We start from the raw sequence: 12,633 nt of genomic DNA, 5'->3' as shown, positions 1-12,633 counted from the left end.
GATTTGCTACAGCGCGTTTCGGAATGCTGTGGTCTTTAGGACCTTCCGGCTCGCCGTAGCGCAGACAGCTGCAGTATGTTGTTTAAGTATCTCAGGAGCGGAAATAAAACTCTTCATATGTGGTACTGATTACATTATTTCACTTCCTTTTTTTAACCACTTAGAGTAAACGCTTGAATATTTGTTGTCCATGATGTGACGATATGTTGTGAATGTGAGCGAAAGACAGTTTGAGTTTGACAGAAACACTCGGCATGCTAACAGCTACGGAGACTCAAGCTACTCAGCAATAACAATGATTTAGTTTACATGCTTACTAAATAACACATCGAAATATAACACAGTGTGTTTTTGCTTTAGATGTGTGATTAACATGACGCATCGTAGCGGGGAAACTTTCTATGCAACATCAAGATTTTATATAAAATGTAAACTAAGACACTTTTTTAAGAGCTATTTAAAAAAAAAAAAACCACCATCTAACGTTACCCCCCAAAAGTGTAGTTTTTTCTTTATTTCATGTGGTTTTTATGTTCATGTTGCCTGCTCTAGGGTGTCGCTGTATATTTAGTAACAAAAAGATTAGGGGTCAATGACAAGATATAAACGTATATAAACGTATTAAAAAAAATCTTTGTAAAAACTAGATGTAATGCATAAATCGGACCCAGGACCAATGTGTTTAAAAAGTTTTGTTTTCATAATATTTTTGATATCCCTATTTAATAAAATGGTACAATTATTGTCTATTCGTCAGAAAAGTTTTAATGCGCTCCCTGTGTTGTCATGATGATTTTTTGTTTATTTTGATAATGAATAACCTGAAAATAGTTTCAAAGTGTAAAAAACTTAACATAAAACTAACTTTGACAGCTATAAATTTAAGAACAATAATTTAAATAAAAGTTTAATAACAATTTTATAGAGAACCTTGTTCTGTTGTTTAATAGGCACAACGACAGCCTTTGTAATGGAGGACGACGCGACAACCAGCCATAACTTCTGATAACTCTTTATTATATATCCAGTACCGTAACACACACAGTATATGTCACTACCGTTTCCTGTGTATTCCAAAACTACCGTAAATAACCTAATACTACATCCCCCTTTCCAAATAAGGATACTTTTCTTTTAATCCTTTAGGGATGCAACATAAACTTGAAATAAAGAAATATTTATCTTTTCAATAAACAATAAACATTCTCAAACATTACGGTTTAAATAACAAATTCTACATTTTGAACAATACAACTTTTTTTCCTAACTAGAAGGATGGGGTGGACTGCCCAAAACCTTCAACCGAGTGTGGGGATTATTCTGCCCCATTGGCCACTCAGTGTTTATCCAGGGTATCGCTAACTACATTCAAAGTCCTTCAGATACCCAGGAGGTGCTCTAATCCTGGTAGGCTATCTTCTGGCAGCTTGTGCCGTCGGCTGGTGAACCTTCGGACTTTCTGGCGTGACCATTAAATCTGAAGAGTGTGGAGATACCTGGCTCTCTGTCAGGTCAGGAAGATCAGAAGAGACCACAGGAGCAGTCGGAGTTGGTGAGAGGTGAAACCTGTTTCTCCTGGTGTCTCTATAAGATAAGATCTGGGTGTGCCAGCCGCAGACACCACAGTACCCCTTTCTGACATGTCTCTGACCCAAACATGTTCCCCAGGCTGCAAGTGTGTCATGTTATGTGCTTTGTGTCTTCTGTCGAAATTTTGTTTCTGTTTACATTTGTATATCAGCTCCTTCGTCACCAGCTTTTTCACATCTGGACACTTTGGATTAAGCTGAGAAGGGATCAAAGGAACCCGCGTTCTTATCTTCCTCCCCATGAGGAGCTCAGCAGGACTATAACCATTAGCCAAAGGAGATGCACGGTAAGCCATAAGTGCGAGGTAGGGATCAGTTGCCTTTTTGAGAAGATTTTTAATCGTCCTCACCGCACGCTCCGCCTGTCCATTGCTTTGCGGAAAATGAGGACTCGATGTTACATGGCTGAAACCCCAGTCCAGTGCAAATACACGAAAACACTCTGAAGCAAACTGTGGTCCATTGTCAGAGCGCACAACCTCAGGGATTCCATGACGTGCAAAGATGGATTTAAAGTGTTCAACCACAGCCTCTGAAGTTGTCGACGTCAGTTTTGCAACCTCAAAGAACCTAGAAAAGTAGTCCACAACGACCAAGTACACCTTGCCGTCTTTATGAAACAGATCTGCTCCAACTGTGGACCATGGCCTCGACGGAAAATCAGTAGGCAACATTGGTTCTCTGAGGTTAGTTCTCTCTCGTGCACATGTGTCACAGTTCTCAATCATTTTCGTCAGCTCTTTACTAAGACCTGGCCACCAAACCGATTGTTTAGCTCTCTCCCTGCACTTTGTGATGCCCAGATGACCTTCATGCAGTTTCTGTAGCATCTCGGCTTGGAGTGACGCTGGAATCACAATCCTGATACCATTCAACAAAAGTCCATTTTGCACAGAAAGGTCCCCTGCAAATGACAGGTAAGGCTGAAAAACTTTTTCAATTGAGAATTTACTTGGGCATCCTGACACACAATATTTCTTTATTTGCAGGAGTGTAGAATCATCATCTTGATGTTTCTGGATCTCTCTGAGTCTTTTTTCTGTAGCCGGCAAACTCGACATGACAGAATCAGCATACAGATTGATGTCCTCTTCAGAGAGCCCTTCTGCTGTATCGCTAATGGGAGCTCTAGACAACACATCCGCCGTTGCTATGTTTTTACCCGCCACATGTGATGTTTTTTGGTGTACGAAAATGTCAACAACCGCATGCGAAGCCGCTGAATGCGTGGAGGGAGTTCATCCAATTTCTTTGAGGTAAGCAGAGGAACCAAAGGTTTATGATCAGTCTCGATGTGGAAAAGTTTCCGAATGAGAAACTTGGCAAACCTCTCACAAGCCCATGTGGTGGCCAGCGCCTCCTCTATTTGCGCATACCGTTTCTCTGTATCACTGAGAGACTTTGAAGCATACGCAACAGGTTTCCACACATTCTCTGCTTGCTTCTGTAGGAGAACAGCACCCAGCCCATATGAAGAGGCATCCGCAGAAACTACTGTATCCTTGTTTGTATCATATAGCGCCAAACCGGGAGGTTTTGTCAGTTCCTCTTTGATTTCCTCAAAAGCCACCTGCTGAGGTGATCCCCAGACCCACATATTGGACTTTCTCAACAAGTCTCTGAGTGGTTGTGTTTTCTCCGTCAAATGTGGCAAGAATTTACCAAGGTGGTTGACCATTCCCAAAAACCGCCTTGTTTCGCTGACATTACATGGTTGTTTCATGGCTTTTATTGCTTCCACCTTATCTGGGTCTGCACTCACCCCCGTCTCCTCAATGATTTGTCCAAGAAACTTGATTTTACTCCTGGAAAACTCACATTTCTCATTGAGAGTGACACCTGCTTCCTGAAGTCTTGAGAGCGTCCGTCGCAGCCTCTCGTCATGTTCACTTTGAGTGGACCCCCAGACAAGCACGTCATCCATTTGACAGACGACACCTTCCAGACCCTCAAGTATTCTGGACATGCGTTTTTGGAAATGCTTAGGAGCTGAAGAGATTCCAAAGCATAGACGGTTATAACAGTATCGTCCAAATGGAGTAATAAAGGTGGTGAGCAAAGAGGATTCCTTAGAAAGTGGAACCTGCCAAAAGCCAGCATTGGCGTCCAACTTGGAAAACACTTTGGCTCCAGCAAGTTGTCCCAACGTGTGCTCCACCGAAGGCAAAGGATGTTTTTCCCTCATAACTGATCTGTTCAGTTCAGTGAGATCTGTGCAGATTCTCACTTTCCCAGTCGGCTTCGGCACTACGACCATGGGAGCACACCACTCTGTCGGTTTTTCGACCTTTGATATAACCCCCTGCTGTTCCATTCGGGTTAATTCTTCCTTCACTTTTGGTAAAAGAGGGAGGGAAATGCGTCTAGGTGTTGACAGAGAAAAAGGTTTTGCCCCAGGCTTTAGCACGATGCTGTACTCCCCCTCCATTTTGCCTAAGCCGCTGAAGAGTTTTGGAAACTCCTGCTCCACTCTTTCTTTTGAGCTTAAGCTGACATCATCCAGCCTGGCTACTATTTGAAGTGCAGCGACCGCTGGCCTGCCTAGCAATGGCATGTACAATCCGTCAACAACATATACGTCCTGTTTTGTGCATTTGTTGTTTTTACTGAGGGTGGCTGTAAATTTCCCTTTTACATTTAATGACGTTCCACCTGGCCCCTGGAGAATTTTACCAGCATGTTTCAGTTTGTTGAACCGGCCCTGGTTGTACAACGTCACAGGAACAACTGTAACATCTGCTCCAGTGTCAATTTTGAACACTATATCCAAATCGTCAATTTTTATCTCAGTCATCCATGGGCTTCCAGCCAGATTTGTTGTTACTGAGCCTAGGAATGCAATGTCTCCATCTGCATCCTCAGTTATTGTGGCAATATTTACCTCGCGCACTTTCTTTGACTTGCACATTTTTGCATAATGTCCTGTCTTATGACACCGTTTGCATATTGCATCTCTTGCTGGGCATAGCTGCAGGTTATGGCCTCTTGTGTCTCCGCATCTAGAACACTGAATCCCCTTTTTATATTTTTCATGAGGTGGTTTCTTTGCAAATTGTACATAATGTGGCTTCACTTGTTTTGATTTCACATTGCTGTACTGTTTAGCCTGCACGCTGTCTAACTGTTCGTTTATGATTTCCCCTTTAAAGTTGGACTTGAGCAATTCTTGTTGTTTTTTTACTAGTTCACTTTGTTGAACTCGTACAACAGCTTTCTCAAGTGTCAATTCAGGGTCTAGTTGTAATTGTTCTGACAGCCTTTTGTCTGTCAGACCCACGACGAGTTGATCTCTTACCATCTCACCGTGCAGTTCCGTTATAAAGCTATCTACAGACTCACCCACGGCTTGCTGTCGCTGATTAAATTTAGCTCTCTCAAAAATCACATTTCTGCGAGCGATGAAATTATCATTCAGTCTTTGCTTAACAACTTCATAATCAGCCGCATCCTCGGGACTTAAATGCATGGAAGTTAATATGTCGTCTGCTTCTTCACCCATCACGTAAATCAGAGCATTCACCTGATTTTCGTCCGCCTGCGTCTCCAATCCAGACGCAATCCGAAATCTTTCGAAGCGTTTTATCCATTTCAACCAATCATCCGCTTTAAATGTGAATTTCTCAGGCGGAGAAACCTGAAACTGATTCATGATGATGCCGTGAACTTGTCCAGACAGCCCCCCTTCGGCCGACAGGACAAAACGAAACTGAAACGAAACCAATGTCCCGACTTCAATAACTCACTTAAAAGTTGCTTTTCTGCACTTCTGACACCATGTTCTGTTGTTTAATAGGCACAACGACAGCCTTTGTGATGGAGGACGACGCGACAACCAGCCATAACTTCTGATAGCTCTTTATTATATATCCAGTACCGTAACACACACAGTATATGTCACTACCGTTTCCTGTGTATTCCAAAACTACCGTAAATAACCTAATACTACAAACCTTAGCTTGCATTTATTAAACGAAAATTATTAGAGAAATTATTAGATTAATACAAGTATTTAGCTTAATGTTTTTATTTCTTGGGGCATTCACAGCAGTTTGACTTTCTGGTTGCACCGCCTGACCTCTGACTTCTACTTGGATGCTTGTATAAGTTTTTGCATGTGATATCAAATTCATAAATGTACTTTTTTAAATACAATTAAAATGTGTTTGATAAAATGGCATTCTGTCTAGTTTTACTTTGGTTGTACCACCTGACACAGAAAATGTCACAGCCTACCCATCACATTACAGTAGCCATTTCTTTCAGTATTTGACCGAAATCTACACACTTGTTATTCAGCCATAAAGATCACCTTGGCTTCACTGGATGATGTGATATCATGTTTACTGATCATACTTGTTATCTTCTTAATAAAACGCCCATGATTGTGGTTGTATACGTAACAAGTACGTCTCATAAAACTCAGGATTATGAGACAACATGTCTTCATAATATTTGTAGATCCTAATAAATGTCTCCTTAACAGATTGTAAATCAGGATCCATCAGTCATGGGGAACACAAGTGATCGAATGTCTGCTGATCGGCATGGATCAAAACCTCATCGTTCAGAGAGTGGAGGTGGACACAAAGATCTTGAGCCCAGCAAAATGATGGACAGCACTGACGACCCCAACATCTTTAACACACGTGGACCAGAATCTAAAGTATTCAATAAGTTTCTGTTTATATCAAATTTTACTAATGAAATAAATCATAATAGTGTTGTTATTCCACTGACACTACATCAGGTACATTTTCATTAAACATAAATGATTAAATCTACTGTTGAATACAACTTTAAAGCTTTAAATGAATAGTTAAACCCGAACTGAAGATGATCCCATATTTTACACCCTCATGCCATCTTTCTGTACGTAATTCACTAAACTTTTGTTTTTATCTAAAAACTAGACTTACTTTCTTAGGTCATTTTGCTTATCAAGAAAATAAATCTTGATTTAAGCATTTTTAAATATTTGTACTGAAAACAAGACAAAAATACAAAGTAAGAAAGTCATTTTTTGCAGTGTTAATATTAGATGGCATTTGTTATTTAAAATTGTGCTGTCAGGCTTCAGGTGAGAAGGATCCTCCAGATTTAGATGACATGGTAAAGACGAGTCCTCAGGCCCGACCCACTGTGATCCGCTGGGCAGGAGGAGGGAAAGAGGTCTACATCACAGGGTCCTTTAATAACTGGAGCACCAAGATCCCACTTAATAAAAGGTCCTACAGCTTTCTCCTCATATCAGTGTGATGTCACACATCATTCTTAAAATATTTATAATCTCTTGTTTTGTCTCTTAAGCCATAATGATTTTGTAGCAGTATTGGATCTACCTGAGGGTGAACATCAGTACAAATTCTTTGTAGATGGACAGTGGCTTCATGACCCCTCTGAGGTAAAATCATCTGCATGTTATTTGACTTGTAAAGGGGTCATATTATGAGATTTTTGTAAAGATGTAAAATAAATCTTTGGTGTCCCCAGAGTGCGTATTTATCTTAAACTACCGCACACATCATTTTTTACAGCATGTTAAAATTGGCACTTTGTAGGTGCGGGCAAAAATTTGCTGTTTTTGGGTGTGTCCTTTAAAATGCAAGTGAGCTAATTTAATGCAAACACTGATCACCATAATAGTGGTTTGTTGAAATTGAAACTCAATTGTGCTGTCAGTTATTTTTTTTTCTCTGCACTAAATATCACATTTTCTAGGTTAATACAAGCACTGGAAAGATGAAACTGAAAAAAAAACCTGGAACAATTGTTGACTTGTGTGTTTACATTATTCCAAATGTTTCCAACTAATTCTGAAGAAAACTGATAGAGATTTTGTCTCTTCAGCCTGTTGTCACCAGTCAGATGGGCACCATTAATAATCTGATGCATGTGAAGAAATCAGACTTTGAGGTGTTTGACGCGCTGCAGGTGGACTCGCTGGAGTGCTCGGACACATCAGGTGAGATCTGTCTGTCACACAGCTTGAAACTTTATTGTATTGTGATAAAGATAAAATTGAGATGTCAAAGCTCAATAGTGAATGTTCATGCAGCATAGTGTTATGTGTTGTACATTTGTTTAGACCTGTCTAGTTCACCGCCCGGTCCATACGGACAGAACGTGCATATGTTTAAACCTGAGGAACGCTTCAAAGCTCCACCCATACTCCCGCCTCACCTCCTACAAGTCATCCTCAACAAAGACACCAACATATCAGTAAGAACATCACTCGTTCTCTGTCACTCTCTGTGTCCGAAATAGCCCCCTACACTTAAATAGTGCAATATATGAGGGAATGGGAATTTTTTGTGATATCCAAAATCATAATAGACATTATTGAGTGCACTCATTCAACCTCACAATACGCCTTATTCAGCCTCGGTTTGGATTCAACATGGCGGCAGACTGAATATAGCGTATACACCGCAAAAATGTACGGAAGCCCTGAAGCAAAACGATAAAAAAAAACATGAGGAAGAAAAACAAGTCCTAAACATTTTTTCTTTTAATTTTTTTCTCTTTTTTGTCTCCCTATTTTCTCTTTCAAAAGTTTTTTCTCTTCAAAAGACCACACAAGGAAAAATGCTTACTAGCTAAAAATTTTGCATCCAATAGGCTACCAACTTGGCCACCAGGTGACATCACAAAAATATTGAGAGAAGAAAAAAATGTGGAAAAATGTTTGAAAGAGAATTTTTTGAAAGATAAACATCTTTGATAGATAAAAAAAACTTTGAAAGAGAAAAAAACTTTTGAAAGAGAAAAAAAAATATTTAAAGAGAAAAAAATCTAAGAAAAAAACATTTTATAAGAGAAACTTTTTTGAAGGGAAAATGTATTTTGAAAGAGCAAAAAATATTTTTGAAGAGAAAATTAAACTTTTTTTTAAAGAGAAACAAAATGTTAATAGAGAAAAAAAAAATTTGAAAGAGAAACATTTTTAAAGAGAAAAAAAATGAAAGAGAAGAAGCTTTATTGAATATATAAAAAAGTTAATATATAGAGAATTTTTTTGAAGAGAACATTTTTTTTGCAAAGAGGAAAAAATGTTAAAGAGAAAGAAAATTGAAAGACAAATTGTTTTTGAAAGATAAGAAATTTTGAAAGAGAAAAATCTTAGGACTTAGTCTATACAGCAAGGCAGAACTTGAGCGAACTGAATATGGCATATGCACCGCAATAATTCATACGATTTTTTTCTCTTTAATTTTTTTCTTTTTCACATTTTTTTCTCTTTCATTTTGTTATCTTTCAAAAAATTTTAAGAAGAAAAACCTTTTAAAAGAGAAAAAAAACTTTAAAAGAGAAAAAAAAATTGAAAGAGAAAAAATCTATGAGAAACACCTTAATATTTGAAATAGAAAAAAATGTAATAGAACAGAATTGACAGAGAAAAAGCTTTATTTAAAAGATTTAAAAAAAAAGAAAAAAAGTTGAAAGAGAAAAAAAATTGAAAGAGGGAAAAAACTTTTGAAAGAGAAAATCTTAGACTTGGCTCTGTACAGGAAGGAAGAACTTGAGCAATTTTTTAACGTTGCGCTTCAGGGCTTCCATAATAATGAGTGATCAACTGATGTAAAGCTCGCGGCGAATGCATTTTTACTTCTCGGCAGATGATGGTGCCCGTGCTGTAGCTGAAGTGTCCAAATTTACTCAATCATTTTGATTTAGTCATTCAAGTGAACTATATTAGTGGACTATTGTAGGTGTATAAGGGGACGGGGGCTATTTCTGACACAGCCCCTGTGTGTCTGTCTCTCTCTTTCACTCAGTTTAATAATGTTTACATTTTGAAGAGAGGTACATGAAAGGTAGAATAAATAAAGTGTAAATAAATATATGTGTAGATTGTACAGATCAATGCTGCAGTTTATGTATGAAAAATAGAAATGAGTTTGTGACCCTAATTTTTGAAAGGTAGGGTATAAAAGTTACAAACACACGTTCTCTCTTGCTCTATCTTTTACCCTTAAAAATATGAATGTCTTTATGCAATAATTGCGGACAGATGTGTATTGTGTGTGTGACAGTTGATAAACTGATCATTGTGCATTGATTCTTTGTGTTTTCTCTGTGTCAGTGTGATCCGGCCCTGCTGCCTGAACCAAACCATGTCATGCTGAACCATCTGTATGCGCTCTCAATAAAGGTTATACATCTCTTTACCAGCAGTGTGCTCTTAAACATTACATAAGTTACATATCGTCGCTGTCCGATGAAACTCACGTATGTTCATTTTGCCGATTTTGAGATTTTTCGACAGATTGAATGTCCAGGTTCATTTCCATATACAGTATGCGTCACATACCTAAATAGCCAATGAAAACTTGTGAAATCATGTCATCTGATTTTCACGTACCCGTTTGTGTCAAAGCTGTCAATCACGCCGTATATCTTCCGCCTGTGAAGCATCTCGCCGGTCTCGTAAAGTTTCATCGAAGCTCAGCACTGGATATAGCCGAATAAACATGACAATGACTTTCCTTCATCGAGGTAAACGTTTCCCCCGGACGCCAGACTAACATCTAGGAGTTACTTAATTACGGTAGGACTGTGCAAACAAAGTATCTGTCGAGCATTGGTGATATTTACGCTGGGGATTTCCCCACCACTTTTTGAAAACATTTGGTTAAAATGTTCTGAAAAATCAAGCGATGCTTAAGACTGGTTTTGTGGTCTAGTGTCACATATGTTGTGTTGTATGCTTATGGTGTGTTTTCTTGTACATTTGTAATGAAATTCATTGTAATCATTTATTAAACGCGCTGCTGTTTTCTACGGTATGGTGCTTTGGCATTGTTCGGTTGAGCTGGTGTTGCAGGGACTGTTATATGTGTGATGTGTGCAGTCGACATTGTTGAGGGTTTTATGCTGAGTATTTTCTTGTTGTTGACTGGCCTACGCTATGCCCATTTTTGATGCTCATTATTCAATATTTTTCCCGTCCTGCAGTAATGTTTTTATAAGATCTTTTGTCCCCACTTCAACACAAACTGACGCCCCTGTTGTGTAGAATTACCATGTCAGTGTATTGATTCATTGTCCCTTAATGGTTTGCAAGAGACATTTAATAAATGTATAATTAATATTAAATAAAGTAAGCGTATTTAACTAAGGCAGCGACGATATGCTGATGTATTGACTAGTATATAATGTTATGATAAATAAACAAGCATCACAGCCAGTTATCTGCCTCTAACAGCCATTATTTGATTGTTTCTTTCAGGATGGTGTGATGGTCCTCAGTGCAACCCACCGCTATAAGAAGAAATACGTGACTTCTCTGCTGTACAAACCCATTTAATGAGCTCAGTCATCATCCATCAGAGCTCAGATTGCACTTTCAAACACTTGAAACATACAGCAGATTTGTCAACTAGTCATTTCTCGTTGCACATCTTTTACCCATTTTGTTTTTAAACAACCGAGTTTGTCCTCTTAGGTCATAATGCGAATACAATCTTAAGGTGAACCGCGGTTATTTATCTTAACTTGTTATATTTTAAGGGTTTGTGAAATATGAATGAAATATTTTTAAAGAAACCTTTATCAAGAGCATGACGGAATGATGCTATGAGTTTTACTGTGTGACTTTTTGTCTTTTACTCTGATGTGCTTTAACTGTGTTAAGACAACGAATAATCAGACAAACATGTAGATGAACACGTTTGCATTTTCTCATGTAGCAATGAATTTTTTGTCTGTTACATATATATTTTATATTTAATTCAAGATATATTTGTCTGTTTTGAGTTTGTTTTTATTTGCTGCTGATGTTTTTTGATGCTGCGAGCTGAAATAGTGTGCTGTTATATTTATTCACTGGTGTGAGTTGCACTGTAGCCCAAATGAAATATAGTCACGTCCTCATGAAAGAGCAGTGCCAAAACACCAAATAGTTTTTGAGGAAAAATCCACAAACTTGAATTTAATTTGTGTGATTTTTATATATGCACTGAAGAAATGTTTGAGCAGTTATGCATTTTAAAAGATGGGCGATACTTCTTAAAATAAAAAAAATGCATTCAGATTTTCTGATTTACATTTTTTTAATGTATGACAAATTACAAATTGTTTAATTCTTATATCCATGCAACATCCCAAGTAACAAAGGACCCTTATTAAAAGTGCTATTGTCATGCACTAATTTTGCACAACATATACAGTACAGGCCAAAAGTTTGGACACACTTGACTAAAATGTTAACTATGATTTTAAAAATCTTTTAATTTGAAGGCGTATTGTTAAATGCACGAAATTACGTTTAGAAAAAAACTAAACCTGTGCCAAACAGATTAATTTCTGTTATTAGAAAACTAAAATTTTATTTTAAAATATTATTTTTTAAATAGATGACTTGCATTGAATATTTAAGAAAAATCTGTCAATAAGAGCCCAGATTAAATATGAAGTCCTTCAATATTCTTTAACATTCAGTCTAAAGTAAAACTTCAAGAAGCTTCTTGATAAAATGACGAGTAGGTTTTGCAATTTCTAGGCAGAGGGTGACTGCACTTCAGATGATAAAATATAACAGAGAATTGATTTATTTTGGATGCTTTCAGTCTCCAACATAATTCCCATAGTTGCATTTGTGTTATGCATAGTTTGGACGAGTTTATTATTATTCTGTTATGTGGAAAAATATATAAATAAAGAATGAGTGAGTGTGTCCAAACCTTTGGCCTATACTGTACAAATAAAATGAATCTTTAGTACGTCTTAAGATAAATTTAAGAACATTTAAGTGTATTCAAGTGTGCTATTTTGAGGCACCATTGAATCGAATGCACTAAAACTGAAGTATTACTGGTAGTATACCAGATAGCAAGCTAACATTAAAACAATGCTAACAAATAGTTGATTTGTCAGTTTAACTCCCATTGAATCAATATCTTGTTTGCACCCCCATTAATATTGAAAAAAGATTGAAATGCAACAAACCACCGTTATGGTGATCAATATTTGCTTTAATTAAGCTCTTGACTTTCACTTAGTCAAATCTTTCTTTTTTCATTGTTTGTATGTGTTTAAGTAGAAA

At 37.6% G+C, this 12,633-nt stretch overlaps 1 protein-coding gene across 1 annotated transcript; it reads left to right on the top strand.

Moving 5' to 3' along the window:
* Nucleotides 1–23: 23 nt before the first annotated feature.
* On the top strand, nt 24–11,622 carry LOC141351115 (5'-AMP-activated protein kinase subunit beta-2-like). Its single transcript, XM_073857570.1, has 8 exons — nt 24–122; nt 6,073–6,252; nt 6,660–6,814; nt 6,897–6,990; nt 7,437–7,551; nt 7,675–7,808; nt 9,673–9,741; nt 10,819–11,622. The coding sequence occupies exons 2-8, from the start codon at nt 6,097–6,099 to the stop codon at nt 10,894–10,896; spliced, it is 801 nt and encodes a 266-aa protein (XP_073713671.1). The 5' UTR covers nt 24–122; nt 6,073–6,096; the 3' UTR covers nt 10,897–11,622.
* Nucleotides 11,623–12,633: the final 1,011 nt, after the last annotated feature.

The sequence above is a fragment of the Misgurnus anguillicaudatus genome, chromosome 2, assembly GCF_027580225.2.
Source record: "Misgurnus anguillicaudatus chromosome 2, ASM2758022v2, whole genome shotgun sequence".
Classification (NCBI taxonomy): Eukaryota; Metazoa; Chordata; class Actinopteri; order Cypriniformes; family Cobitidae; genus Misgurnus; species Misgurnus anguillicaudatus.
Note: the sequence above shows the minus strand (reverse complement) of the source record. Positions and strands in the feature narration are given on the sequence as shown.

Excerpts from the sequence above, each read along its gene's own strand:
- LOC141351115 (XM_073857570.1), top strand. The coding sequence starts at position 6,097 with ATGGGGAACACAAGTGATCGAATGTCTGCTGATCGGCATGGATCAAAA. Across the intron at positions 6,815-6,896 it reads AAGATCCCACTTAATAAAAG|CCATAATGATTTTGTAGCAG; the intron begins GTCCTACAGCTT and ends TTGTCTCTTAAG. Across the intron at positions 7,809-9,672 it reads ACAAAGACACCAACATATCA|TGTGATCCGGCCCTGCTGCC; the intron begins GTAAGAACATCA and ends TCTCTGTGTCAG.